General features: G+C 52.2%; 10 protein-coding genes across 10 annotated transcripts; 5 read left to right on the plus strand and 5 right to left on the minus strand.

The window, feature by feature from the left end:
* Positions 1 to 161: 161 nt before the first annotated feature.
* Positions 162 to 1991, plus strand: BO88DRAFT_408645 (putative cell division protein kinase (Ctk1)). Its single transcript, XM_025707757.1, has 3 exons — positions 162 to 1169; positions 1241 to 1396; positions 1459 to 1991. Exons 1-3 carry the CDS (start codon positions 207 to 209, stop codon positions 1489 to 1491), a joined length of 1152 nt encoding a protein of 383 aa, XP_025558013.1. The 5' UTR covers positions 162 to 206; the 3' UTR covers positions 1492 to 1991.
* Positions 1992 to 3509: 1518 nt separating this feature from the next.
* Positions 3510 to 5923, plus strand: BO88DRAFT_185120 (SH3 domain protein). Its single transcript, XM_025701779.1, has one exon. It carries the CDS (start codon positions 3664 to 3666, stop codon positions 5851 to 5853), a length of 2190 nt encoding a protein of 729 aa, XP_025558014.1. The 5' UTR covers positions 3510 to 3663; the 3' UTR covers positions 5854 to 5923.
* A 516-nt stretch (positions 5924 to 6439) lies between these two features.
* Positions 6440 to 9381, minus strand: BO88DRAFT_408647 (OPT family oligopeptide transporter). Its single transcript, XM_025707758.1, has 2 exons — positions 8332 to 9381; positions 6440 to 8281 (listed from the first exon to the last, which is right to left on the minus strand). Exons 1-2 carry the CDS (start codon positions 9175 to 9177, stop codon positions 6716 to 6718), a joined length of 2412 nt encoding a protein of 803 aa, XP_025558015.1. The 5' UTR covers positions 9178 to 9381; the 3' UTR covers positions 6440 to 6715.
* A 185-nt stretch (positions 9382 to 9566) lies between these two features.
* Positions 9567 to 10721, minus strand: BO88DRAFT_374957 (D-isomer specific 2-hydroxyacid dehydrogenase family protein). Its single transcript, XM_025704320.1, has 2 exons — positions 10177 to 10721; positions 9567 to 10110 (listed from the first exon to the last, which is right to left on the minus strand). The coding sequence occupies exons 1-2, from the start codon at positions 10694 to 10696 to the stop codon at positions 9599 to 9601; spliced, it is 1032 nt and encodes a 343-aa protein (XP_025558016.1). The 5' UTR covers positions 10697 to 10721; the 3' UTR covers positions 9567 to 9598.
* A 283-nt stretch (positions 10722 to 11004) lies between these two features.
* BO88DRAFT_491650 (putative phenol 2-monooxygenase) lies at positions 11005 to 13246 on the minus strand (the record flags this gene model as incomplete). Its single annotated transcript, XM_025712876.1, has 6 exons — positions 11005 to 12011; positions 12074 to 12303; positions 12355 to 12389; positions 12442 to 12899; positions 12952 to 13165; positions 13203 to 13246. The coding sequence occupies 6 exons, from the start codon at positions 13244 to 13246 to the stop codon at positions 11040 to 11042; spliced, it is 1953 nt and encodes a 650-aa protein (XP_025558017.1). The 3' UTR covers positions 11005 to 11039.
* A 1392-nt stretch (positions 13247 to 14638) lies between these two features.
* Positions 14639 to 15231, plus strand: ccpA (the record flags this gene model as incomplete). The annotated part of the gene is made up of 2 exons (XM_025709187.1): positions 14639 to 14653; positions 14704 to 15231. 2 exons carry the CDS (start codon positions 14639 to 14641, stop codon positions 15229 to 15231), a joined length of 543 nt encoding a protein of 180 aa, XP_025558018.1.
* A 713-nt stretch (positions 15232 to 15944) lies between these two features.
* Positions 15945 to 16862, plus strand: BO88DRAFT_397849 (uncharacterized protein; the record flags this gene model as incomplete). Its single annotated transcript, XM_025705297.1, has 1 exon — positions 15945 to 16862. The coding sequence occupies one exon, from the start codon at positions 15945 to 15947 to the stop codon at positions 16860 to 16862; it is 918 nt and encodes a 305-aa protein (XP_025558019.1).
* A 75-nt stretch (positions 16863 to 16937) lies between these two features.
* BO88DRAFT_408653 (WD repeat protein) lies at positions 16938 to 21546 on the minus strand. Its single transcript, XM_025707759.1, has 7 exons — positions 21328 to 21546; positions 21049 to 21237; positions 18709 to 20979; positions 18218 to 18661; positions 17923 to 18169; positions 17625 to 17875; positions 16938 to 17575 (listed from the first exon to the last, which is right to left on the minus strand). Exons 1-7 carry the CDS (start codon positions 21406 to 21408, stop codon positions 17069 to 17071), a joined length of 3990 nt encoding a protein of 1329 aa, XP_025558020.1. The 5' UTR covers positions 21409 to 21546; the 3' UTR covers positions 16938 to 17068.
* A 708-nt stretch (positions 21547 to 22254) lies between these two features.
* BO88DRAFT_474859 (phosphotransferase family protein) lies at positions 22255 to 23664 on the plus strand (the record flags this gene model as incomplete). The annotated part of the gene is made up of 2 exons (XM_025711848.1): positions 22255 to 23113; positions 23221 to 23664. The coding sequence occupies exons 1-2, from the start codon at positions 22271 to 22273 to the stop codon at positions 23662 to 23664; spliced, it is 1287 nt and encodes a 428-aa protein (XP_025558021.1). The 5' UTR covers positions 22255 to 22270.
* BO88DRAFT_397856 (Sfi1 family protein) lies at positions 23659 to 27534 on the minus strand. The gene is made up of 2 exons (XM_025705298.1): positions 27202 to 27534; positions 23659 to 27113 (listed from the first exon to the last, which is right to left on the minus strand). Exons 1-2 carry the CDS (start codon positions 27263 to 27265, stop codon positions 23869 to 23871), a joined length of 3309 nt encoding a protein of 1102 aa, XP_025558022.1. The 5' UTR covers positions 27266 to 27534; the 3' UTR covers positions 23659 to 23868.
* Between the last annotated feature and the right edge of the window lie 16 nt (positions 27535 to 27550).

Raw genomic sequence — 27550 nt, forward strand, 5'->3', positions numbered from 1 at the left:
AGGACTAGTGGATAGATTGAATCTATCCTCTATTATCTGTCACCTCTCATCTCTCTCTCTATATATAACTATATATCTCTATCTATCATGGCCACTCCCGATTGGAAAAAGACCCTTGGCTTCACAGATCGATTGTCTGCCATTCAATCGCTGTAAGTCTACTATCACCGGTGATCTCTCCCTGCATTGCGCTCTCTTATGTGGATATGGAGGAGTTGATTCTGATACCATTCAGTACTACCGCTTACCAGCGAGCTTCTTCCTCTGCTGCGTTCGCTGAAGCTCAGTCTCAAGCGAAGCGCTTTGAGACCGAAGCTTACGATCAAGCTGCATCAAAGGAGGAATATGACAGGCTATGTCAAGATGCCATTGACAAAGCAGAGTCTTCGGGATCGGTTGCTCCCATCATCAGCAGCCCAGATCAACCTCAGAACGACACTGACGAAGACCACTGGGAAGGGGGCCAAACCATCGGCCCATACCAATCATGTCTCCATCACTTCGATGGCCTCCATTCCATGATCTATAAGTCCAAGAATACCGACGGTAGCTTAGTGGCAGTCAAGGTCACTATACCTCACATGTTAACCCCACCACATGATGCTAAACGTGAGGTTCAACTTCTTCGTGATGCGGCTAGTCCTCACGTAGTGCCTTTGCTGGACACTTTCAGCCTAGACGAGGGGCGACTAATCCTCGTGTTTCCTTTCATGAGATATGATCTGGAGCAACTACTTCGGCGAGATGCGTTGACAGCGGCGCAGACCAAGTCTCATCTGCGGGATATGTTCAGCGCATTAGCACATATCCACAAGCTGGGAATCATACACCGAGATATCAAGCCTTCCAATATTCTGCTTGATTCTCCTGAAGGACCGGCCTATCTCGCAGACTTTGGGATTACATGGAAAGAAGGAAGCAAGGGATCCGAGCCTGCGGATCAAAAAATCACAGATGTTGGAACCACCTGTTACCGCCCCCCTGAGATTCTATTTGGGTTCAAGGGATATGGGACTGCTCTTGATCTTTGGGCAGCTGGTTGTGTTGTTGCCGAAGCGGTGGCTGTTGGGCATACACAATTATTCGACTCGGGACCGGTGGGAAGCGACCTCTCACTCATCCAGTCAATCTTCACGACCCTGGGGACACCGGATGAAAAGACATGGCCTGTATGCAATCGAATTACCCCTTTCCCGTCGAGATGATATCAGGATATCATGCTGACCAAAGTCAATCATAGGAGACGCAGAGTCTACCCGACTGGGGGAAGGTAGAGTTCTACAAGTACCCTGCTAAAAAATGGGACGAAATCCTTAGAGGGGCTTCTACCAAAGCCCGTAGCCTTGTCAGCGAACTGGTGCGTTATGAGAGCGGTCAGCGATTGTCCGCAGACGAGGTAAGTGAAGACGAAAAGACAAACCGACGGATCTGACGAACCATCTCTTACAACGAAAACAGGCCTTGAAACATCCTTATTTCTCGAGTTCCTAAATCTTCAATATCCTTCTTCTAACCCCTTATTGAAGAGACGGCCACTGCGGCGATCCTTCACATGACGACACTACAGCAAAAATGCGATCTACATGGCTTTAAAGGCTTCTCTTGAGCGTTCGCAGGCTGCCCCATTGGAGTGCCCACTATAGAACTCGCTAGGCGTTTCAGCACCCCGACAGACCGAAGTGCTGCAGACATTGTAGCAAGGAGCTGCTAACGCCTGTCAGGCTTTAGCCTCGGCAGTAAGGCGAGAGAGAGAGAGTCCGGAGATTTCTGAAGGCGGGAGTTTTATTAGTGTGGGCTGATATTCAGACAGCTGGCTAGCGCGGATTATTAGGCCGGAACCGAACGGAGGAGCGCCGGTTAAATTTTGGAATCATTTCAAACAAAGACTGACGGGGCACGATTGTTCTACTGGCCCTAGGGTGTAATCAGATTACAGTGTAGACCTAAAATAAGGAAGGGATATGGAAGAGGAAACAGAGTTGAGAGTTGAGACCAAGTATGAGAGTAGTGTATCGCAATCATGATCTGATCCCAGGCATTTGACGCATGCAAGGGCAGCATGCTTTATTTAGGCTAGACTCGCGAGGCTGCACGAACGTGGTGCTGCACCACAGCTACTATCAAAGGCAATGCCGGTGCGATGTTCAACAGCGGAAGGCATTTCCATTTGTCGGCCATGCACAAGGGTCGGACACTCGGAGGGAACCTACCTACAAAGTAACGTACCACCCCACTATCGCAGCCATTGGATGATTGTCATTTGCCAGGAGAAGCCGTGGTCAGGGTGGATGTGGGTAACGCTAGGAAGGACCGGAGTTCAAGAAGGGGCTTGGCTAATTAATGAGCGGTGGCTCAGGGACCACCCAATGAATGAGAAAGTGAAGATCTCGATTAATGCAACGGCGCTGGATCAAAATCCATTCAGTTTTGAAAACTTTGCATTTCCGCTAACGAGGTTGGTCATGGGATGATATCGTTGGGTTGTTAGTAGTAGTCTAGTATTTGCTCAGAAGAAAGGTACCCAATTAATTCAGAGTGACCACACTCAAGTTCATGTCAAGAGAAACTTTCGACTGAGCAGGTAGCATTTCATCTCAGTGAGCATGCCTAAGGACATCTGGTGTATCCCCTGTGTGAACCCATTCAAAAATATACTGGTTCGGGAGCCGGGGGAGAAGAAATGATGATCGAGGGGTTCGGCCCACACTAGCATCCATTTGTAGCCAGTATTCGCATTGCCTGTGATGCAGTTGTGCAGGCGAGAGTTTGGGGGAGGGAACAGAGCGGGAGGTTCGGCAACCTCGTGATTCCTCTTGTGACGGTCAGAAAACCAGGAACCGTATCAAAATAGGACGAATCAGCGGGATGAAGTGCCTGAGGGTGAGCGGGACAAACCCCGTGATCCCCGCCTCAGCATGTTAGCGCAGACCAGGGTATACAGGCTGACACGCAATTATGATTGGCGGAGAGCCCCTCTTTTATGCTTTGACCTCATTTCGTTTAACTGTGGTTCCCGTAAGATGGTATTTTACCCGTATTTGGCAGCGATGCTCTCTTTCCCAGTACTGACTCTCGTCTTTGGGTCCCCTTCACTCTCTTTTTAGTTGGTTCACCACCTTCACTTCTCGCAAGCCCACGCTTGGGCGTGCTCACCTTCACATCCATCCTTCTACTCTCCCTCCTTTCGTGCCTCACGTCCTTCCTTTTGACCTTCGCGGCCTGGAAGCTCGCTGTCCTTCGTTTCAACCGATCTAGATCGGATGTGGCCCAGCCCATTTTGAACTATATCTGGGGATTCTCAGACTTCCATTCTTTTCCCTCCCACATTCTTTTTAAACGCGCTTGCGCCCCTTAAACGCCACTACGCGACTAGCTTATCTTGTCGGTGGTGTCAGAGACAACAAAGTAAAGCGATCTGTGTCACATATCATATCAACTGGTATCCGTTCTTTGATGCCAGTGAAACTACTCACAGACACTTTTATCGTTGAGCCTGCGTCCACATACATCTGCCTATTCCCTGCATTTACTGTGTGGATACGGTACAAGTACGCGGGGCACCATTATATTCCGTTCGTATTCGATTCTACTCTAGCTTACCACTAGAGGCCCAATTAATTGCTGAATAGTTACAAGGCGCACAAGCCCTAAACTATCTCAACCATGGTGCATGCGCATGCGCACCGTGACCGTGTGCCCCATTTGAAGGGTCGAAGCCCGGAAAATGATGCGGTGACGGTGGTCTATGTGACTATGAGTGCGGATTTTGATGGTCCTATTGGAGGCTATGTCACGGGAAGCAAGACTTCCTCAGAAAGCAGCAAGAATACAGCTGTTGGTATCGGCGCTCCTGTTAAAGCATCGAAATCGTCCTCGACAGCAAAAGAGACCGAGACGGCCGAGACGACTGAGGCAGCAGCAACACAGACAAAGGCTGAGACTCATGCTACTGCCACGAAGACTGCTGAGACCGCTGAGACCGAAATCACAACGGCACCCCAGCCAACAACCACCGAGGCGACCAAAGAGACGCAAAGCACGACCCAAGATGAGACTACATCGGCAAATAGGACTACCTTTCAGACCAGTGCTTCGTCTGCTACGTCTTCGGACTTATCTTCCGTATCCTCCCAAGGCAAGGCGGGACTGGAAAGTTCGGATGTCACTGGGTCTTCTGCGTCGGCATCCGCAACTGCAGTTTCGGGATCAGGAGGGCTATCTGGAGGTGCGAAAGCCGGCATTGCTATCGGTGTGATATTGGCGGTTGGCTTGGTTGCAGGTCTCGTCCTTCTCTGGGTACGAAAGAAGAAACAGGAACAGAAAGTCCAAAAGGAAGTAGCCGAAGATGAGAAGTTCTGGGGTTCAGATCCTGTCGCGCCACCACCTCCTCCTCCGAAGCCCGAGCCGAAGAGTTCTCTGGATCCACCTCAACTCCAAGTCCGTCCAGTCACACAGTTTGCGCCATTCGCATCAGAATTCAGTGCTGGTGCTGGCTCTGCGGGCCCCTCTACGGTTGCTGCCGAGGCTGCTGTTGCCTCCGGAGCAGTCGTTGCTTCAGGTGCAGCTGGCACACGCAACCTGACTGGAAATACCTCGCCGGTTCACACACCACAATCAAGTACCACCGGTGCAAACCCCTTCAATGATCCAATCAACCCATTCAATCACCCTTCCGAGGTCTCCCCGCCTTCTACGTCACACGGCTCCGTTGCACAGCTTAGCTCCGTCCCAGAAGAATCTGCGGCTGCTGATTCCGCTTCAGAAGCAGCCACGGCCACCGGAATCGCTGTGACTGGTGTCGTAGCAGGTGCTGCTGTGGCCGCAGTTGCAGCCTCTAGCGCGTCAGATAAGGAGTTGCCCATTCGTCCTGAAAGTTCTATATCCAGCGTCTCATCTGAATCCAATTCCACCAATACTGGCCCAGATGGTCCATCTAATCCCAATGCGGCCCTGGCTTCAGCTGCTCCTGCTGTCTCTCCTGTTCATTCATCTGAAGCGGCTGGACCAATTCCAGTTCCAGTTCCAGTTCCCGCTCCTGCTCCCGCTCCCGCTCCTGCTCCTGCTCCTGCTCCTGCTCCATCCAATGTGCATCGCGTGCACTTGGATTTCGCCCCTTCAATGGCCGATGAACTGGAGCTACATGCTGGGGATCTCGTCAGACTCCTGCACGAGTACGACGATGGATGGGCTCTTTGTATTCGTATGGACCGCTCTCAACAAGGTGTTGTCCCTCGCTCATGTCTTTCCTCACGTCCTTTGATGCCCCGGATGGGCCCGCCCCCGGGTGCTGCCCCTGGACCCCGAGGCCCTAATAGCCCCATGCCGGCTGGAAACATGATGCCGATGCCACGCTTTTATCCTCAAGAAGGTCGTCCAATGTCACCGGCTCGCCCAATGTCACCGGCCCGCCCCATGTCACCGGCTCGCCCAATGTCGCCGGCTCGTCCGATGTCGCCGGCGCGCCCAATGCCTCCCACTCACCCTGGTTACGCCGGTCCTCCACAGCCGCAGCCGTATACTCAGCGTCCTATGTCTCCGGCGCAGTTCCCACAACCTCCAAGATCTTTCTCTCCCGGTCCCGGTCCGATGGTTCCTAGGTCTCTGAGCCCTGGGCCCTACGGACCCCCGGGAATGCAAGGTCCCCGGATGCCAGTCAATCAACGGATGCGTAGCAACAGCACAGGAGGTGTGGCTGGACCGAACGCTCGAATGACAGGACTATCCGGACCGAGTCCTCTCGGAACTCCGCTCGGTCCAACTTCCATGCATCTAGCATCCCTGCATCCATCGGTCAACGCTGCACCAGCTTCGGCCACCATTGAGACAGTCGCCCCTGAACATAGCCATGAGTGACGGGTTATCTCAATGCCGAGCACTTGATACCATCATATGCCACGAGTGTCAACTGAACGCCGCTGGGCGGACGAACCTGCCACGATAAACACTGTATGCGTCTGCGACGAACGCTTCCTTACTGGATTGCGATCTAAGTTTCATGAACATCCAACGCCTCCGGTCACGCGTTCCCTCAATGTTCTTTTCCTTTCTCGTGCTGGTTTCATAATCGAAGCATACGAAACTATGTGTCTGGATACTTCTTTTTCTCCTTCATCCTTTACTTCTACTTCATGTGAATGACTCTTATACCACTTGTTACACTTTTTCATTGGCCTTGATACCTCCTGCTTTCTTTTCTCTTCACTATGCACAAACGAAAATGTAAATTAAATGTCTCTGAACCTGACTCTCTTTTGACTTTCTTCTGCGGGACACTTATGGACAAATGATAGATGAAGAGAGACATGAAGTCGACAGGATACTGAGCTATTTACTGTTTTGGGCGCTTTCATGTCTTGAGATTAATGATGTGCTCAAGATGGAGAATTTATTGCTACATAGTACTTAGATTATCAATCAAGAATAAATACAATCTCTAAATCACGGAATCCTCTTCTTTCATAGTTTATGGCTCATACAACTGACATTTACAATCAGGCCATTATGGCGACGTAGCTCGCTTGTTATCAACATTCCCATTTCGTCCCGTTCGGAGCCATCAACATCAGTCCGTTTTTGGTAATCTATATATCCAGATGCTATTTCAAACATTTACCATATCCCCGCTAATGGAAATGAATACAATAGATACAAATCAGCCCAGGAACGAACAATGACTACTCTATATGCCTACCAAATCTGCTCTGTCTTTTCGCTATCAAAGATGCGGAACCCCGCCACTTGCCAGAAGCAAGTTCACAATACTAATAATGCCCTCGCCAAGGATTAATCCTGAAGCAAGGACCACAACAGATGAAGAGGCAGAATCTGCCTCTTTAGCAGCTGCCTGCTGCTGGTTATGAAGGCCGGTTGAGGATCCCGCACGGCCTTCGGCCGTCCATGAGTCGGACAAGTTGGTTTGGATGTCGTCGGTGTTCGGGTCCGGCCCGCCGGCGGCGACTTTGTTAGAATGTCGCCGGGCCCACCACCAGGCAATTAACCCGCCGATGGCACGGGCTAAAGTGAAAGACGGGACGTTGAAGATCCCCACCGCTACGGCAATGCCGCCGGGAACAAAATCTTTCCAGGGGGCGGTGACATCTCTGCGACCGCCGTTGGCGATCGGCGATGAGGCGACAATGCGGAGAATGGTGATGGCTACAAAGATGATTCCGGCGACAAGAGATGCTTGCCATGCCATCGGAGGGAGGCCTTGACCGGTGACTAGGCGGGCCGTGAAGATCCAGACGTATGCGGTGGGAGTTTGGAACATCGGACCGGGAACTTCGTATACGCTCACGTACATTTTGTAGACGGCAGTAGAGAGCACCGCTCCCACGAGACTGCCGATCATTTGGCCGTAGAATTGAGCCTTGGGGCTGGCACCCAGGAGATGTCCGGTTTTGAGATCCTGCATCATGTCTCCGGCTTGCAGGGCACCGGACTCGGATACGGCACCGGCGAGAAGGTTGGTGACTAGGGCGGTACGGCGGGAGAAGTGAGAGGCAGGTGTAGCCAGAGAAAAGAGCAACTGGGTTAGTTTGCTGATTCCGGAGACAGGGTTCAGATCTGTTTCCCCGAGGGCGCGGACGCCCATGATGGAAAGGAGAACAGCCAGCAGGGTGGCAAGGCTGGAAAGCAGAGGGGACATTATGTCGCCGAATACAAAGTGCATGCAAACGACATTGAGAATCAAAGTTAGTGGGAGGAGTATGATGACTGTTCGGTTGGATATAAGCTGGGAAGGAGGCGCATCATCATCCGCATCGTCAACGGCGCTGTGTCTCCCGATGGAAGGGACGGTATGGCTCGGCACAGAAGACACCTCGGTGATGGGACTTAGGGCGGAATAAGATATGTACGAATGATGATTGGAGGTTGTCGAGCCTCCAGATAGAACCCTCCGTCCAGAGCGGCTGTGAAGGAGCTTGTCTTTCATGTTCGAAGCACGGGGTATAAGAGGCCTCACGACCAGCCAGCCAAGACTAACAAGAGAGTCGGCAAGCATAATGGCCAGTGAAATCCAGACGATCCAAGCCTTACTTCCATCTTCCCAACTGTCCACAGGCCCTGGGGCCCATCCGCGAGCCTTTGCAAGTGGCGAAAGAACACCCCAGCCCAAGAATGCACCGAAGAGCATATGCATACAGGTCGAGGGACCCATGATAATGCCCTGGCCAACATATGCGGGCGACGGATTCAGGGTCCAGAGCCAGTTTTTAGCCAGATAAAGTCCCAGAATAGGAATATCGCGGACTTGGGGGACGAAATAGGAGAAAAGGGTCTGGCCTATTGTCAGTTGTAGTTCCAATGTTCCCAGACAATGAGCCTTACATAAATGCCGGACACCGCGAAGGCGCCCACCAGGAGACGCATCTTGGACCTCCAATCCTCTTGGACATTGCTATCATCACCAGAGCTGGAGTTGCCCAGCAGAACGCCGGTTTCCTCGGGTTCATGCGCCAAAGTCGATGCGTAGGACCTCTCCTCACGCCGTAAGACACCCTCAACGTCAGTCACCCGCTTCTTCGACTTCTCGTCGCCTTGACCACTTCCGTGCAGCACTCTCAGCATCAACGCGGAGGCTGTCCCACTCGGGAACTTCAACTTTTCCCGAACGATGACCTCCTTCCTCAGTGGGACGGCGAAAACGACGCCGAATAGGCAGACCCCCAAGCTCCAGAGGACGAGCTTCCAAAAGTTCAGCTTCAAAGGTCCGCCTTCGCCGGTCCCACCATCCCCCGACGGGCCATCTTCGCCATCTTTGATCAAGAATTCCAGTGCCGGGATGACCCCGACGAACCCACAGCCCAACGGCATGGTACCCACCGCCCCTGCTACTGTTTGTATAAGGACGTTCTCGATGGGTGTGAACGGATACGACAGGTATTTGGAGAAGACCTTGAAGACGGAGAAGCCGATTAGGGCAGACGGCATGGCCATAGTGCTGATCCATCCTGTCTGCAGTCCAAAGTATGTGTTGGAGAAGGTAATGAGAGCGCCGATAAGAAGGCCGACGAGCAGGGATCGCGTGGTGAAGCTTTGCGGGGAGGTTGCGGAGGAGCGGGAATCATCGGCGAAGGCTGCTCGGTCACCAAAGTCGACGGAGGATGTTAACGGGGAGCCATCTCGGACTGCCCCATCCTCTCGACGGTCGCTGTTGGAGGCATTGCCTGCCATGGTGATGGATTGGTAATTCATCGGATGCCGTCGCGGTTCAGCTTAGTCGAGCCAGCACGAGAGGAGGGCTCTCCTGTCACTGAAGAAGGAAAAGGCGGATCAACGAGCCATCACGCAAGGGACGGAGAGAAAGCGGGGAGATAAGAGGAAGCCGCGAAGATGGCTGGGGAATAGACTGATGGAGCGATCGATAGCGCGATGGAGAAGCATCGCAGCTCATCCGATGATTAGTTGAGGATTCGCCATCATTTGCAGGCCCGATAACAGGCTGACTCAGCCTGCGATAAGAAGCAACCAAACAAAGAGAGCATCACCATCACCATTCACCATCCACTCTATCTAGTGATGCTTGATGTCTTTCGATATAAGTGGAATGGTTCTTTCATGGTATCTATTTATTCATAAACTAAAAACTTCTAAGTCATGTCACTACGTTCATGAATTCCCCCACCATCCACTTCTCCACCGTCTCCTTCAATTTCCGCTCATAGTTGATCAACGTCTTCTGCGTGGCCCATGCAATATGAGGTGTCAGAACCAGGTTCAGATCCTCAGTGCCTTCAGCCAGCAGAGCACTGTTCTCCAGCCCAGCAGGTTCCTTCTCAAACACATCAGTTGCAGCACCGGTGATGCGGTTCTCCTGCAATGCTCGGACAAGTGCCACTTCATCCATCACTCCTCCCCTCGAGACATTGACCAAAACCGCATGGGGCGACATGGCTTCAAATTCAGCCGCCGATAGCAGATTTCGCGTCGAAGGAGCAAGGGGAACTGCAATGAAAATCACCGTGCTCTGTCTAATCACCTCGTCGAAGGAAACCCTCTCCACATTGTCGCCTGCGTGATTCGGTGTGCTAGCGTCACCGAGTGCTTTGCGCCCTGCGATAATAACCTTCATTCCCAGCCCACGGGCTAATTGGGCGATCCGCTTTCCTGAATTTGAGTCAGCCAATGTAAATCCAAGCGAAGGACAACCCATGGATCGCCCGAAGCACGTACCGACAGCGCCATTTCCGATAATTCCGGCCACCTCCTCCTGGCAGGTCAGGGGTTGCGTTCCATCGTGATTCACACAATCGAAGACGAGGGTCTTTTTCCGGGTCCATTCGCCCGCGCGGGTCAATTTGTGCGCGCGCATAACTTTGCGGCGTACAGAAAAGTAAAGTCCAATTGCATGCTCGGAGACAGCTTCGGTATTTGCTGCAGGACAGTTGCTCACAGTAATGCCCCTCTTTCTGCATGCTTCGAGATCCACGCAGTCGCTGCCTGCAGCAACTAACACGATCAATTTCAGATACGGGGTCACCTCGGGAGATAGCGCCTCTGCATCAATTCGCAGTGCCGATAGAACTAAGATAGAGGCATCGTGTATCCGTTCGTGGAGTTCGGAGAGCGATGTCTGTCCGTAGATAGTTGTGGTGTGAGTATAAGGAGCGGATAATTCGAACTTTGGGATTCTGATAAAATCTCCCTGCAGGGCCACGATGTGGTGCTCCGTAGGAGACGAGGGCGGTGCCATGATGATTTGTAGTTTTTGTTGGGGACTGAAAAGAAGGGTAGGCCAGTCCAGTTATATGTCGGTCCGCGGGTTGAGTACAGACTGCACGCCTTGCCATTGACAGCGACCCACTGCAACTCCAAGCGATAAGAGCAGCTCAAGAACATCCGCTCGGATCTCAGCCGACATCCCCCACATGAATCACATTCTATTACTTTGACAAGTGACCAGGCAAGAGGCAAGTTATCTATTTATTTTCTAGATCACCCTGTTCACTCAAATATCTAACTGCAGGACTTTGGCTAACTCCTACTAGTAAAATAATAGACAATCTATCTGGATTACTCCATATTAATCCTAAAGGCTACAGCACCGCTTCCGGCCGAGGCTCGCGAAGGAATCCTTCAAAGTATTTGGTCACGCCGGCCACGTCGTCGAGCTCTCCGATCCATCCAATATACTGATCGGGCCGTAAAGCCACCATGGCACCCCTTGACCTATCCACCCCCCAAATCTCATATGCGTTGCCTTTGCACCGCTCGTCCCAGAAGCACTCACTGTCACTCCAGACCTTGCTGTAGTCCCAGCCAGTGGTCTCGTCGAACTGGCGCAGAATGGGGGGGAAGTCACTCAGTTCAACGTCATCTAGCGGAGCACTGTGGATTGCCTTGACCTCGATGACAGAGTCGAGTTTCTGCTTGGGGGGCGTGAAGCGTCTCTGAAGCGCCGACAGACCCCCATTGAGAGCCAATATACGGCTCTTCTGGTCTTCCAGCTGGCAGTCTCCGACCAGAAGCAGAATCCGGAAACGGCCATCGCTGTTCAGGAGACGTGAAGTCCACCATGGCTGACCATCTGCTTGCTTGCGAATAAGTGCCTGGGGAAACCTTTCTCCTGCTGTCAGGTGTTTGGCTACTGGTGTACTGTCTTTGTCTACTATGGGGCTCGCTTTGTAGAACGATACATGGCCCTCCGCGAACATCTCATTTTCGCGGAAAACATCCTGCATTGCCTGGATGTCTTCTGGGTTAGCTTCCGGAAGACCATCAAGTTCAAGCTGATGCTGCTTTTTCTTCTGCTTCAGGAAGAATGCAGCCCATTTCTGGTCGAACTCAAGGAGCATCTTGGCGAGCTGATGACGCTCTGACTTGTAGGTACTGAGGATTGAAGGAGGCGCCATCTCCTTCACAACCAGCGCCAGTTTCCAACCGAGATTGAAGCCGTCTTGAATGCTCATGTTCATTCCCAGCCCAATTTTAGGGCTGTGGGTATGGACGGCATCCCCAACGAGATACATGCGTCCTTTGTTGACGGCGGGCGCAAGTCTCCGACCGACCTATTATTTGTTAACCAGCCATCACCAAGGATTCGATCGGGAAAGCGAGTGTTAGAATGTACCTGATAGGCGGCCCACCAGTGACAGATCTTGAAGTCGAAAGAGAAGGGAGACATGATGCTCTTCACCCTTTCGCGGAGCATATCCAGAGTCACCGCCGACCGATCAAAAGAGGGCGTTATCTCGTCTTCCTCTTGTAAAGGGACATAGAAGCGCACCACATTGTCTTCTCTCGTGATGACAAGCAGATGCCCATGCGGACTGTCAATCGAAGATGGCCAGCGGATGTCCGCTGTGGTTTGACGTTAGAGCTCTTTCTTTCTATACCAGGTGTTGAACTTACGGAAATCCGTGATTGGGACCACATCCATAACTCCCCTAAGGCATGCATGTCAGCTACAGTCGATCAAATAATGGCGTAGTAGGCTACCAGATATGATCTGTGTGGGATCCCTCGAAGGGGATATTTAATTGTTTCCTCGTCCAGCTATGCGCCCCATCGCAGCCAATGAGATACTTGGCCCGAACCGTCTCATGTGTGCCAACATCATGCTTGCGTTTTGGGGCCAGGTCCTCCAGGTCATCCCGGGCTGGTCGGTAGGGTGTAATACCTGGGTTGGGGACTGGGGTTGCTTCTTCCTCACTTAGAGTCCTCAGCTTGATCGTGATGGGGTATGCCTGGGGATCATTCTCAAGGCTCTCATCATAGCCCAGTGATTCTCCTATGACGCCTCTTTCAACGTCGATATTGGACGCATCCCGGATAACATCAAGGAAAAACCGTTCTATACGGCCCTGGGACAATAGAGCCATGCGATACGGCGAGGAATCCCATATGGTGCTTCGCAGTTGTCCAGCGCGCTTCAAACCCCCTTTTCCGTCCGGTCTCTAGTATCCATGATTAGTGACGTCTCCCACCGAGGTTGACTGTGCATCTCACCCAGTACTTCAAACCCGCTCCATGGTACCCTTCCTGCAATATCCGGTGGGCAATCCCCATACTGTCAAGTAGTTCGAGCGTTCGGCCTCTCAGGCCATCTGCATGACCTCGGAAGATTTTCGTGCTACGCTTGTCGATGATGCGAGCGTTGATGCCATACTGAGCCATCCAGTAAGCAACAGCTAGACCCGATGGGCCCGCGCCGATGATGAGGCTGTGTCTGGGTCAGCAGTAGCAGCCGAGGGATGGACGGGAAGACTTGCACGTCGGTTGTAGATTCAGCCGAGACAGTCATGATGGGTGACGATAGAAGCGAAACGAGGATAGTCGGGTTGATTGGAGTGTGTCGACATTTACAAGTCGGAGATGACAGTCATCTGCCCTTTATACTACACTGAGACTGCAGCATGCAGCATCCCGGTCCGATTATCACTCATACGTGCTAGTCGACACGGCCAATGGGGCCTTTGACTCTGCCGTCTTACCTCCACCACGCAGCTCGGAAAGTTTATGTGTGAGCGCCAATAGGCAGCACGATTCATCAAGCTCGGATCATTGCAATCAAGCCTCACAACGGGGTGAATCTGACTGACAGAGCGATAAGTCGACGCATCACACATGACAAGCCCTTTGTGCCATGGATCCGATACTGCTCGGGAAGAGCATAGCTGTTGAAAGCCAAGTCTGTTAAGCAGCGACAAAGCAGAGCTACTCCCTTGGCAATCTGCTGGTGAGCCCTGAGGCCTTGATCTTGATTCTGGCGGGATACTCGGAAGAGCCGGGGCTGTCACTGCAGTCACAGCTGTGTATGGGCTACTCGGAATTTCGATCAGCGATCAGACTGAGTCGACCTGGTCATAGCTTACTACAGCTTGCTTTCCTTCCGACCACCGAGAAACTAGCGTCTGTGGCGTTGGTGCAACTACACAGTAGGCGATGTCCGGTGATACAGTCGCGTCGCAACCCCGCGCTGTGTCAGGCCGCCAGCCATGCGCCGCCGATACTATCATCCCTACTTCGGGTTTATCTGCATCAACATATATAATGTCTCCTGTATCAGTGTGGCTTTAACGACATTAAACTGATGGGTTTGCAGCTAGGGAGGGATGAAGACTCCTGGTCGCGATGACGAGTACTTTATTTAGGGCAAAGTATAATTACGTTTATCTTGAGCCCTTCTGAGCCTCTCCTCCTCCTTGTCTTTTCGGATTTGAGGTAAGCTGATTCTGACGTGGGCAAGACACCGACAGGGTTGACAGATATGGGAATGGTAGGAGAATCGGCATCCACCCCTGCGTGCCGTACGGTCCCTGCCATCCCTTCCCAGACCTCCTGGGCAGCGCAAGCTACGATCCAGGCTATGTAGGCATTTTATGTTCCACAAGAACCAAGGCTAGAGGGCCATGTATGGAAGCTTTCTCCGCGCCGTTTGTCCGCCGGGGCCCCATGCAGACTGAACCTACCCTTTGTGTTGTGGGCGATCCATTCCGACGCGCCCACGAACTCCCATTGCATTCCACAACAATGAACAACAAGGAAAAATCAGAAAAGTATCAGTCCCAGGAGTCGCGAACCCTTTCTTCGCCCGTGATATAAATCATGGCTTGATCCTCTGGGAGCAATTGTTCTTATTCTGCATCCCGTCATCCGCAACCTCTTGCATTCACCATATCGCTTGATCTTCGCCATGCATTTCTCCAGCGTTAGTATCACTCATCCGTATACCCAAATCATCTATTAATATAAGTCCAGCTCCTCGTCGCCTCGGCCCTCTGCCTGACCCCAGCCGTTTACGGCTACGGCGTGGCACAAGTCACAGTGAAGTCCCACGAAGATTGCGACCCTGGCGCTCCCGCCAATGACAAGCTTATCGGAGATGCCGAAACCACGTACGCCACCGAAGATACTTGCGAAAAGGCCAAGATCTCGCACAGCTTGTCGATCGATGCCTACTCGGTGAGCCTCCAAGACGTCACCAAGGATACCTCTGAGCGTTGCCATGGTCTGGGTGTCTATGCCAATGACCAGTGCATTGGCGTGCCCAACGCAGTGGTTCCCTTCTACCCGGGACAGGAGGATGCCGAGAGCGAATGCATCCCGGATGACCCGTTCGACAAATACGTCTACGTCCGGCTGCTGTGTGATGGGGGTGACGGTAACAAGGATGACCTGAAGAAGGTGGAATCGCACAACCCTGCCGAAGACCTCGCCAACGACCCCAACGATACCCAGGACAATGGCGGCGGCAATATCCTTGGCGGACTTGGTCTCGGTCTGTAGACTGGTCAAGGTGCGAGCGACAGCCATGGGCTGGACATGTACGGGATGAAGCGGAGGTTGCCATGACTTACTGGGTTATACCAATGTAGTCTAGAAAATAATAATGTTAATCTACCAGATCAAACTCTACAACTTTGTATACAGTAAAGACTGAATTCATGAGCAGTTCTACCTAGAGCATAATCCTCCCCACCACTGACTACGGAGTACTACTATAGAACTCAATTCCAGAGCAAGCGTGTACTCATAGTAGCACAACAACAAACAATCACCCCCTATCTACCAATGAGCTAGAGTACATCCAGTGCAGATCCATAGATCACCCCCAAGACTCCAATCACAGACAGGTAAACCCTCTCAGGAATGCGGAAACAACATCCAACCATCCACAAATGGCAATTGACATGTCCACATCCACGCCCAGGAATGCTGAATGCTAGCCACTCCCGACGCCAATTACTCCCTCCTGCTTTACATGCATACTCATTCATTCTTAGCAACTATATTCTTCGCGCGTAGACGTGTATAGACGTGTAAATCAGCGGCTGGTAGAAGTTGCCAGAGGCACAGGATAGTAGTATATAAGGATGTTGATAACTTTAGATCAACTGATAGCATCATTCAACTTCAATTCAATTCAATTCATCTGAACTCATCCTTGAATCCAAACATCTATTTACTTCATCTTCTACTCCTAATAGCGGACCCCAACAATGCGCCACCACCTCACCACCACCACGATTTCCCTCCTATCCCTAACCCTACCATCAACAGCAACCGCCGCCTCCACCATCGCCAACATCCACCCTGTCTTCCACAATACCTGCCCTCCCTCCCCACCACCACCACCACCACCACCACCGGTACTCTTATCCCCCCGCGCGCACCAACACATCCCCCTCCAACTCCACGAAGGAACATGCCACCCGATCCCCACAACATCCACGCATGTATCCTTCGACACACAGATCGAGCAATTTGTATCTCCTGCTCCTAATGGAGAGGATACCAACAACAAGGATATCCAAGAAGGAGGGGGAATACCCCAACACTGCAACGTAACCATGCATGAGCAGCCCGGGTGCGTGGATGAGCCGTTCCTAGCGCAAAGTGTTCATTCGGGGGAGTTTGGTCGGTGGGTGGGGAGTGAGTGTGCTGGACATCGTTATCCTCGTCCTCGTCCGAAGTATCCGATTGTGAGGGGGAGGGATTCTCGGAGTGGAGGGGATGGGGTTGGGAATGGGGGTGGGAATGGGAATGTGTGGGTGTTGTTGGAGTGTGCGGATGCTTCTTCTCCTTCTCCTTCTGGGGATGTTCATGGCGTTAATCAGGTTGAAGGTGGGGATTTTGATGCTACGCAGCAGCAGCAGCAGCAGCAGGATAATAAGGAAGAGAATAAAGTGGGAAGTGTTACGCATGGGGGTATGGTCAGCGCTACGTCTGGAGCGGGTGCGAATGGGACCGCAGGTGCGGGGAATAGCACCTCGTCTGGTTCTTCTTCGTTGCATGCTGCGATGAGTAACAGTACGGGAGTTAACAGCACGTCTACTTTGGTGCATGCTCCGCTGAACCAGACGGAGTCGTGGAGGTTGTTGCCGCGGAGGAAGAGGGGGAGGTTCTCGATTTACTGAGGGGATTTGTTTCGGATGCGATTATGTCTTATGATAAAATGTCTCTCATGCTTAGTTGATTGTTATTACAGAATGAATTGAACGATATACATGCTGAAATCTTGACTAGACGCCAGGGAGTATCAAGTAGCAGTCAATGTATGCACACCTAACACTTGGTACGCAATAATTATACAATAAATTGCTCAAAACTAGCTACAACCGGACTAGAAACCGAAGCTGTCAAGCAACGAGTTGGCGTCTGGCTCCTGGAACGTCGTTGGAGGTGGCTTCGGTTTCGGTTTCGGTGCTGCCGCAGCTTGGATACTCTGCTGCAAGCTCTCGCGAATCGGCAGGTCCGCAACGACCAGACTGCTTCGTCGCCGCAGCATCTTGCGATAGTCTACCCCATCATGCAAATCGAGTGGCCCCTCCTTGGCTGGTTGTGGCGAAGGTGGTCCTCCCAGGAACTCCCAGTGGCGTACCAGATCTAGGGCCAGGAGATCGCATCCCATGCGGTCGTACAGACGAGCATTGCGGATGACGAAACTCCACTCGGACTGTGCAGATACTTTGGATGCTCCCTTCAGCGTCTGTAATGTCTTTTCACGGAGTTGCTTGTACAGGACGACCAATGCAGGGTCGTTGGATAGATACGACTTGGCTTGCAAGGGTATCATCCCTGGGCTGCCTGGAGACGCTGGCGTCTCGGGAATAAGTGACTCAACCGGAGACTAGACATGTCATTGGTATCCTTCATTTTACGGTCACGGTGATACTCACAATCAGCGATCGGACTGCCATTCCACGGCGGCCCAACATCCAGAAAGCCCACGATGCCATCCACCGGTTTCCATCAGTGGCAGCCTCAGGGAGCACTCTTTCTTCCAGAATCTCCTTCAACACTGGGCCGTCATCTCCCTCGTAGGCACGCGTGATGGCGATGGCAAGCTGAAGATCGCCGACCTGGTTCAGACACACAAAAGCGGCGTCGCGCAAATGGTCCGCAAGAAGGAAGAAGGTGGCAGCATATTCTATACCGCATTAGTCGAAGTTCCACATTCAGTTCTATAATACGCACCAAATCTTCGCTTTCCAAGCAGAGCATATGCGTTCTTCAATGCCGACGTTTTCCACCGCTCTTCCTGAAAGTTATTGGCAAGCAGTCGTTGTGTTGCACCTTGTTCACGATGCCAATGGGCCATCCGCCAGAGACCCTGAAGGACGTTTTTCTTCCTCAAGGCGATATAGTACAACGAACAGTCGATGGGGTTCTTCTCTTCCGATTTAGTATACTCGTTCCGAGCAACGACTTCCAGTTGCGCCCGCTGACACTGTTAGCACAATCCGATCACGACCCAGAGATGAATTCTTACCACAGCAGTAGGATTCGACAACCACATGAACATCCCACTCTCCCTGGCCGCTTTCCATGTCACCTTGCCACCAAATTGTCTTGATGCAAGGTCGACTAAGATGTCCTGGCTGCCGCTATGGAACGCCCAGACAATCTCTCGCCAGGATACCGTGTCTTTGTTCGCCACCCCTTGGGACCTGCGTAGCATATGCTGACGGAAGAAGAGGAGGTATCGCGCGGCATTGTCGTCCATTGAGCGGCGATGCTTCTCCACAGTTGCAACACACTCAATTGTGTCCACCAAGCGGAATTGCTCTTGGCTAGAAAGCTGGGGCAGGGTAAACCGCGCCAGGTTCTCGTTGAGCACCAGAGCCGTATCCTCATCCACTACGGTCGACTCTTCATCCATAGAGAGATCGGCATATGAGGAATCTATTCCTTTGGAGGTGGCTCGTTGGGGGGTCTGATAGGTTAGCTGCGTAATTGTGTGGTTATCATCCAGGTGCTCACATCATGTTCAAGGTAAAAGCTTTCCAGGGGCATGTCCAGGAAGCCATCAATGTCATCGCCTTCCGTGTAGAACTTGAGTATGCGATGGAGATTGAGCAAAACAGAATGTACCAGGTTGTTTTTGCCGCTCAGAATGCACTGCGCCAGGAACTGCGGGTGAAAAACGGGCAGCGGTCCATTCAGCCGGCTAACAACCTCGAAGAGATCGACCGTAGAAGATCCGCGAGCTGGTATACGTAACTGAGATATCAGATGATCGGAACTTTCGATTTCGTTCCCATACACGAAGAGCTGGTTTCCAGCTCCGATGGCGAGACAGCCATTGCTGAGCCAGCAAGAATCCCCGATAGGATGAGGAGTAAGGTCGCGGATCCAGATTTCGCGGATCTGTGTCCACGACGGACGCGAGTCAAGGTAGTCATATCGGAGCTGGGATAATAGAATGACTTTATGAGGAAATCCAACCGCTAAGATAGACTGCATGTCTGGCGTTGACGTCCAATCCAAGTCACGGATGATGTCGCCCTGTGAGAAATGTTCTTCATACTCCAGCTGTGCATCATTCATATCCCATATCGTTAGATGCGTGCGGTCTTCATCCACAAGCGCTGCTTTCTTGATGGAGCTCCCGCTCGCAAGCGACGGGTTCTTGATGCCTGTCTCTACGGTCGAAGTCAAGAGCCATTCGACGCGGCTCTTCTCTTTGTCAATCTTGGCCGTCCAGGTGCGGACAATGCCAGTCTTGGTATATGAAAGTGCTATATCCGGCGAAAAGAGGTCAAAGAAGCCTGGCATCTCGGCTTTGCGGCCGGCTGGGTCGACAGGCAAGATGTAAGCCATGTCCTCATCCAACCCCAGATGGAATGTACAGAACTTCCGCAGCTGACATTGAGTCCCATCCGCTGCTCCGTTGGTTTGCTTAGAAGTCGGCAATCGAAACTCCCAAGCAATACCGTCCATGCTCGCTCCAATAGTTGCTACGTAGACCACCCCATTTTGCTCCGCGGTAGGGATTGGCAAGACACACAGCGGCTTGCTTGATAATTCGAATGTTGTGGCCGCCAGCTTCTTGGCATGGAATGGACGGATATCCCAGAAGGAGATTCCGTTGTGGTGGAGATTAACCAGAAACTCGCCGTCTTCTAGCACGCAACTGCGATGGATATGTTCATCAGAGAACAGCTCGCTCTGTCGAAGAAGCGCTGTACCACTCTCTCGCTGTTTTTGCCTCCAAATCAACGCCTTGTTATCATCCGTACGCGAGGCAAGCGTGTGGCCAATGGCATTACGAACGATCTTCTTTATGGGGCCATTGTGGCCGGTCCATGACGCCTTCATAGACACCCGGTTTTTGCGCGGAGCAGGATCAAAAAGCACATCTACCGGGGAATCGAACCACTCAATCCGGCCATCAAAGTGATGGACTAGAATGCTGATGGAGTCGCCTGGTTCTGCACCCTGGAATGCATGCAATTGGGCATAGTCTTCTTCCGGGGAGACACCGGGCATGAACGCGAAGTCCAGGCCTTCCACGTGTAGAATATTGAACATGTGCATTTCGGATTTAACCTTGGACCCAACATCTTCCAGGGCCCAGGCTGACATATGTCCTTGACCATCAATCACGACACAGACTTCGGGGCTCTTATTCGCGACTTCGATGATATGTTCCAAAGTGTGATTATCCTTGTTTCCCGTACTTCTCTGCACAGCTCGCTCAGTAGCCATGCAAAAGTCTCGACTGTCCACAATGAAGCCATATCGGCGGGTCGGATCGCTCTTGTCGGTCGCATGCCTTGGCTGAACAGAAGCGGCCATATCAATTTGCGCCCATAGTTGCAAGGCGGTCGGCGCATGGTGATCCACGGTCGCCCACACCCGAATCTTGTTGTCGGCGCATACGGTATAGAAGACATTGTCCATAGACTGCTCTCGATGGTACGGTCTCCGCCAATGTATCCCCGTAATGACTGTAGGGTGGGGAAGATATGACACCTCGAAGCGAATGTCCGTCCCGAACGCGAGTCGGCGCCATACTTTGGCCATGCGGTCGTAATGTCCAGTGGTGACAAGGAGAGTTGCATCGGGGGAGAAGCGCGCGAATTTAACGGGAGAAGCCAGCTTCTGCTTCCAAACTTGGCGCGGGGTATCGTTCAAGAACCAGAGAGTGAGGTGAGAGTTGCCGAGCAGCAGCTCCTCGGAGGAGCCCCATGACAGGGTACGAATAGTCTCATTGTCGTCTTCGCTGCGAAAGGTTTGGACTAGAGACCACTACCCCATAGATCCATCAGCATGCACTTCCCGTAGAGCTTGTATCTTTTCATCTCATTGACCACGGACCTTCAAGGTTTCATGCTGAATGCCATACGGTTGGTAGATAAAGACATCGGGTCCACCGCATACGGCGATCTTTCCGGAGAGCTCATCTATGGTGACAGCCTCCAGGGCGTCGGTATCGTCGACATAGATGGTTTGTAGGAGCTTGTGCGGACCGCCGAGGATAACTAGTGCATGGCCGGATATGTACGCCTGTGGAGAGTACGCAGAAAGCGCCGAATCAGTGAGATGACCACTTATAGAACACCGGGGAAGCTGAAGAGGTTTATGCAGAGAGCTTACCACAATACGAAGACCATCCCACAGCGCGGTGCTGTAAGCCTGGAGCTTCGTTGGGGGCCTCCCCGGCAGTACCGCTCGCATGGAGGCGGGTGGTTGTGGAGGTAGAGTGCGTGGATGCGCGGGGATGCGCTCGCAATGGCGCTACACCATTGCCAGTGCGCAGTTGTGGGAGCAAAGTCTGAGTTGAAAGCTGCGCAATGTGACGGGGGTTTGCGAGAAAGACGCAAGTATAGAGCTGTATGCGGGTGGAGGGGACAGCTCACCTCGAAGATGCAAGAAGAGCATCCCCGATCGTCGGCCCCGTGATCCACACCGCCCAGACTCATTCATCCATCGTCATCAACCCCAACTGCTTGTTCGGATAGCCTCGGTCCTCCTTTACTTTGAGTGACTTTCTGGCTTTAAGAAGACTTACAATCATATGGTGCTTTGCCACATTGTAGCTCCTGAATAATATTCCCATCTGGTCCAATGAGCTCATTCAGGGACATGTTATCCCCGGGGATCATACCTATTTAGATTAACCTCACTAATTAGGCTTGCGGGGATCCAGACTGCTGCAAAGTAAGCAGGGATCTTTGCGACCAACTAGTAATCAAATGTGATTGTGATTAGTTGTTGATAAAGCTACAGCTGCAAATTCCTCCCACTTATCAGTTACAGGGTTGTGCTCTGATAATAGTAGAGCGGGGTGAGGATATATCATCACCTAAAGGGACTGAATATACTTCAGTTACTATTACTTCACTATTATTCTCCGTACACGGACGTAGAAATCCGCCTCTTGCTGGACATAATTCCAGTCATAAGTATTCCCAGATTTATACCTCCGCATTTTTTGCTTCTAACCACTCACATATGAAAAAGCGGTCTATCTAGTAGTACTCTGCAACTGCTTCACATCTCAACCCCCTACAACCCTAACCCCAACCACCATCCAACCATGGAATTCGACCATATCGCAGAAAGAAAACAAGAACAAAAAGCCACAACCTGGCTTCGTCTCTGGTCCAACCGACAGCCAGAGCTCCTATCAATGCACCTTGCCCACAAACACCGACCAGCCAGCGGCAAACCCATCTCCGCATGCCTCTGGAAAAGCGGAGCATTCAACATCTGCTATCAAGTAAGATACAACAACAGCAACGAAGAACCAGATATCATCATCCGCTTCGCCGCTCTAGGAAGAGCCATTCTTCGCCGAGAAAAAGTCCAAAATGAAGTCGCAACAATGAACTACCTCCGCAAGACCACCTCGATCCCCATCCCCGAAGTATACGCCTCAGGGATCTGCTGGGCAGGTCCCTACATAATCATGTCAATCATCGAGGGTGTACCACTATCTCAGCTCCTCAAGGACCATTCTGTCGAAGGACGACCAGTCCTAAACCCGCAAATAAGCAATCACAGCTTGAAGCACGCATACCGCGAAATGGCCATCCTAGTCCTCGAGCTCTCCAGAGTAGAACTCGACTCCATCGGCGCACTCCAAGATACAAAGCATGATTGCTTCACCATCACCAAACGACCTCTCACCTTCAACATGAACGAGCTAATGGCTTCTGCAAACCTACCACTAGAAGCATTCCCACCCCCCTCTCACACCTTCACTTCATCCACAGACTACTTCTACTCCCTAGCCACACAGCATCTCCTCCACCTTCGTCTACAACAACAAAACCCCTCCATCACCAGCGAAGAAGACTTCCAACGAAAACTAATCGCTCGCTACCTATTTCAAAACCTAACAAAAAACCTCCACCTCACTAACCCCCAAGGCCCTTCCGTCTCTACTGCGACGACTTCCGTCCCTCAAACGTCCTCATAGATCTCACTACCTCCCACGTCTCAGCCGTCATCGACTGGGAATTCGCCTACGCGGCCCCAGCCGAGTTCACGTACGTAGCGCCTTGGTGGCTGTTACTCCAGAGTCCGGAGGACTGGGAGGGAGATCTGCATCAATTCCTGGATCGGTATATCCCCCGGTGCAATGTGTTTTTGGAAGTATTGCGTGAGTGTGAAGACGAGTTGATTGGGCAAGGGCTTCTTTCGGAATCACAACGGTTGGCTTCGAGGATGGGCGAGTCCTTGGACAATGGGCTATTTTGGATGTGTCTTGCCGCGAGGTATAGTTCTATGTTTGATGAGATTTATTGGGGGTTTGTGGATCGGCGGTTTTATGGGGATTTGGGGTCTTTGCAGGATCGTGTACGGCTGTTGAGTGAGGAGCAGCGGCGGGAGATGGATGAGCTGGTGAGAGGTAAGATGGGTCAGTGTGATAGGGGTGAAGATGAGTTCGAAGATCATTATCCGATTGATATGTTACTTGAACTATAATTTCAGGTGTCTTCACCAACATGAGGTGTATAATGTTCAATTATCCAAGCCGACAATAGCTAATCCACAGTACCTGCCATGCAAAAAGGGTATCTATCATAACCTTCGCCCCAAAAAGCTGCTCCATCCAAAACCCCAAAATAGACAAAGGGAACCAGAAGAAAATGTACATAAAGTCCTATACAAGTATAACCCGGAAGGGTTTCACGTCCGTCGACCGGACGATCTTCTACCATCGGAAGGAGACCCCGGTTCCTCATCCACGAACCGGACGCTGGTGCCCAGGGCGCTCGCTCGTCCAGTACGGCGCCTGGTCGAGTCGGTTCGAGGCAGTACAGTACCGACGCGCAGAAGTCGACTGGCAAATGGAGTGTAAGAGGGCGTCGCAGGAGTAGTGGAAACCTGCGCCATAGCCCGCGCTCTGGCAGCTCGTTTAGACGGCGATGTGAGGAAGTTGGGTGTCGCTAGCGGCGTAGTCGAGGCCAGTTGAATTTGGCTGTTCGCGGCCACAGCTAGATCGTTGGTCTTAAAGGGAGTCGTGGTTTGATACCAAGGATCGAAAATGCGTCGGTTCGGCTCGGCTTCGAAGGTCGCTCCATCATAGTTTCTCGTCGGACTTATCAGAGGCCCTGGTAAATCCCGCGACTCGGACTTAACTCGTGCTTTCTCCAGCCAGCTGCGGAACATGCTTCGACAGTGCTTCCTTAGGTTTCGTTCCTTCATCGCCTCGGCGGTCTCGGAGAAGCTCTTGACTTGGAAGACACGGAAGCTGAGCTTCCGCAGTTGGATATTGGCCTGGCCGAGGACATGCTCCCGATTCACGTTATTTGCTTGTTGCTCCTGGCGCTGATACACAAGCAAGGCCTCGACCCAGCGCGTCAATTGTTCGCCCACAATCTGGCGCGCATAGTGATCATCGGCTGCATCGCAGTCCTGGAGGCGGTTGAAGGTTTTTTCTTGCCATCGGGGTACAAGCTCGGATGCCATTGCCAAGCAGTGTTGCCGTGAGAATTGCAGGGCTTGCTGCTCCAGACCTGCCATATGTAAGGATCTGGTGTGCCAATGGGATAGAGCTTTCGATGCCAGATTGATCTTGATCTTCCTCCGAGTCTGGATATACGCTTGTTGGCGGCGCTTCTTGGCAGATTCAACTGTCGCGACACGCCATTTCTTAGTGAACTTGGTAGCCAGGAAGTAGTATCTGGCGGTATTAGCCCATCCCTCTATCTTGACCACATGCTGATACTTCGAACGCCAGGCCACAAGCGATTCCTGCGCTAAGCGTGGAGCGTAGAACTCAGAGGCAACCATCTCCCTCTCGCGTTGCAACGATAGCAGATCCCGCCAGCGTTCCAGCTTGGATCGGAGCAAGTCTTCGTTGCGTTGCTCCTCGAATACTTCCGCACGGTCAAGCAATTCGGCATAGGTCCTCCGGACGTTAGTCACAAAGACTGAGAAGACTTCCCGCTTGATGCGCTGTTCCCTAATGCGCTGCATGAGACGGTATCTCTCTGCTAAAATCCATTTGTACATCGCTTCGAGCTTGATACGTTCCTCAATTCGGGCATAGAGAGCTTGACAGCGAAGCTGGTCATTCCACGTTGTCCACGCATTTCGTATGATCCGTTGCCGATCCATCTCCCGCGCCTGCTTCAGCATTTGAGCGCGATGTACCCACTGTGAGTACGCCGCTTGAAGGATATGTGTGTCCACCATTTTTGTGACATGGTTAGCAACCGGAGCTAAATGAGCTTGAGCCCTCCATTCTATCAACTTCTCCTCCAGAACCTTCCGGCGCTCTGTTGATGCTACTTGTTGCTCCCTCGCAATGACACCTTGAGTCCTCTCATGCCATAGTTGCATTATCGATCCCACAGCATATTGCCTATTCCGGACATCAATCTCATGAATACACTCCCTGTTGGTTCGAAACTTGCGCAGCCAGTACAACAGAGAGCGTCTCTTGAGGCAATAGTCGTACCACTGAGGGGCACGCTGTTCGCAGAAGCTCCAGAACCACTGCCAATAGAATGTGTGTTTCGACTTCTCCCTACTGATAACAACCGCCTTCTCTTCCGCCTGTTTGACCTGTTTGGTCCTCTTCAACCAGGCAGCAAAAGGTTTTCGCAGAGCGAAGCGCTGGGCTTTCATCTCATTAACTGCGGTGATCTCGCGCCATGCATGGAAGTACTTGACGCTAAGGATATGTCGCCGAGCTGCAGATGTCCGGGCAAGTTCCTCTGCAGTCAATTGCGCCCAGTGAGAGAACGCCTTTGTGAGAAGATAGAGATCCCGAGCCCGTCCCGCGCGCTCTTCCAGATGCTTGAAGAATCTCTCCGTCCGCTCTTCCTGACGTCGATCGCGGATGATGGTATGCCACGTTTGAAACGCCTGTCGAAGCAAGGTGTTTCGATCTCGATTCACGGCGACCATCTCCATATTATGGTGGCTCTGTCTGGCCTGTATCGCCCTCTTAACCCACTGCGTAAGAAGTCGACGGTTGATGGCTCGTTGGCGGTACATATTGAAGGTCGATGCATCTCGCAGTAGATCCGAAAGCGATGGCCTATATAGCATTTCCGGGGGCATTTCTGGCCGTTCGAGGGGATTAATGCTATCGTCACTTGAGGACACTGAAGATGATAGCTCTCCCTCTTCATCGGAGCCATTTGAGGATGTTTTCGAGCGCCGGGCTCGTGAGGCTTCCGCTATTCTTTCTGAGCGATCGCGGTCGACGGCAGACCGGGCATATAGTCCATTGGGAAGAGGCTTCTCGTCAGCCGGCGGCGGCTGAGCAGACGAGGATTGCGCAGCCAGAAAGTCCATCCGACTCATGAGCCGGCGACCCACGTCGATAAACTGTGCCATCAATTGAGTTCTATCGGGAGACTCCGCTTCTGGAGAGACCCGCGCATGCTTCGGGGACGGCGACGGCTTCGTGAACGGATACTCAGGCTTCCCAACTTGTATTCGCGACATGGACGACCGTGAGCTTGGGCGGTTGATGAAGCTTCTTTGAGTGGGATCGTCGCCAACATCGTACATGGAATTGAAGGATGCCCGCCTTCGTAGAGGAGTCTGTGGTTGTTTCTGAGGCTGTGGCTGCGTTGAGTCCTCCCGGGTGTCGCGTATCCTTCGCCTAGGCCTGCTTTCGATGGAGGGTACACTGTCCGGGTACGTCTCATCGTAGGTATCATCCTCGCCGCCGAATTCAATAACAATGCCCATCCGTTCGAGTAGGTTCTCGAATTTGTCGAAGAGCGACTCTCCTACGACATGTTTGCTTCCCATTTTGAGCAAGAAGCGCATACAGGCATAGCCTGGATCCGCGTCGACGCCATGTTCGGCAATAACCTCGTCGTAGGCCTTGAATAGCACACGATACGGGAGTCGCTCGACTTCTGGATCCCTTTCCGCACGGGTAATGACTTGGTAGAGGAGGCCGACATCTATGTTGAACAATAAGCAATCAGCACTCCGCAAACGTAAACAAGACTATGGAGTGTGGAGGGGGCTAGTAAATGCGACAGAGCATACCTTCATCGGTGAGCGCCGGGTCTTCATGGGACAAAGGTCTTCGCTGAAGGGGAACGGGAGGCATCGAACTGTCCGCGAACTAAGGCGCGTTTTTCGCATATGGCTCATGGAGACGGAACAGGGAATCATTAAGCATCGCGGAACAGGCACACACACACACACACGGACACGGTCGGGGGTGGTGTTGCTAGGTGGGTTGTCAGAGGCCCACAGTGCTCCAGGCCGCAAAGTCAAGCTAAAGTCAAGTTAGACCGCAAGAGAGATCCCCAAATGGACCGGTGGGACCCAATGGCACGGCCGGGCGACAAGGCATTGACTTTTTGTCAGTCAAAAAGCCAAGTTGTTTTTG

Source organism: Aspergillus vadensis, assembly GCF_003184925.1.
Source record: "Aspergillus vadensis CBS 113365 unplaced genomic scaffold BO88scaffold_32, whole genome shotgun sequence".
In the NCBI taxonomy this organism is placed as follows: Eukaryota; Fungi; Ascomycota; class Eurotiomycetes; order Eurotiales; family Aspergillaceae; genus Aspergillus; species Aspergillus vadensis.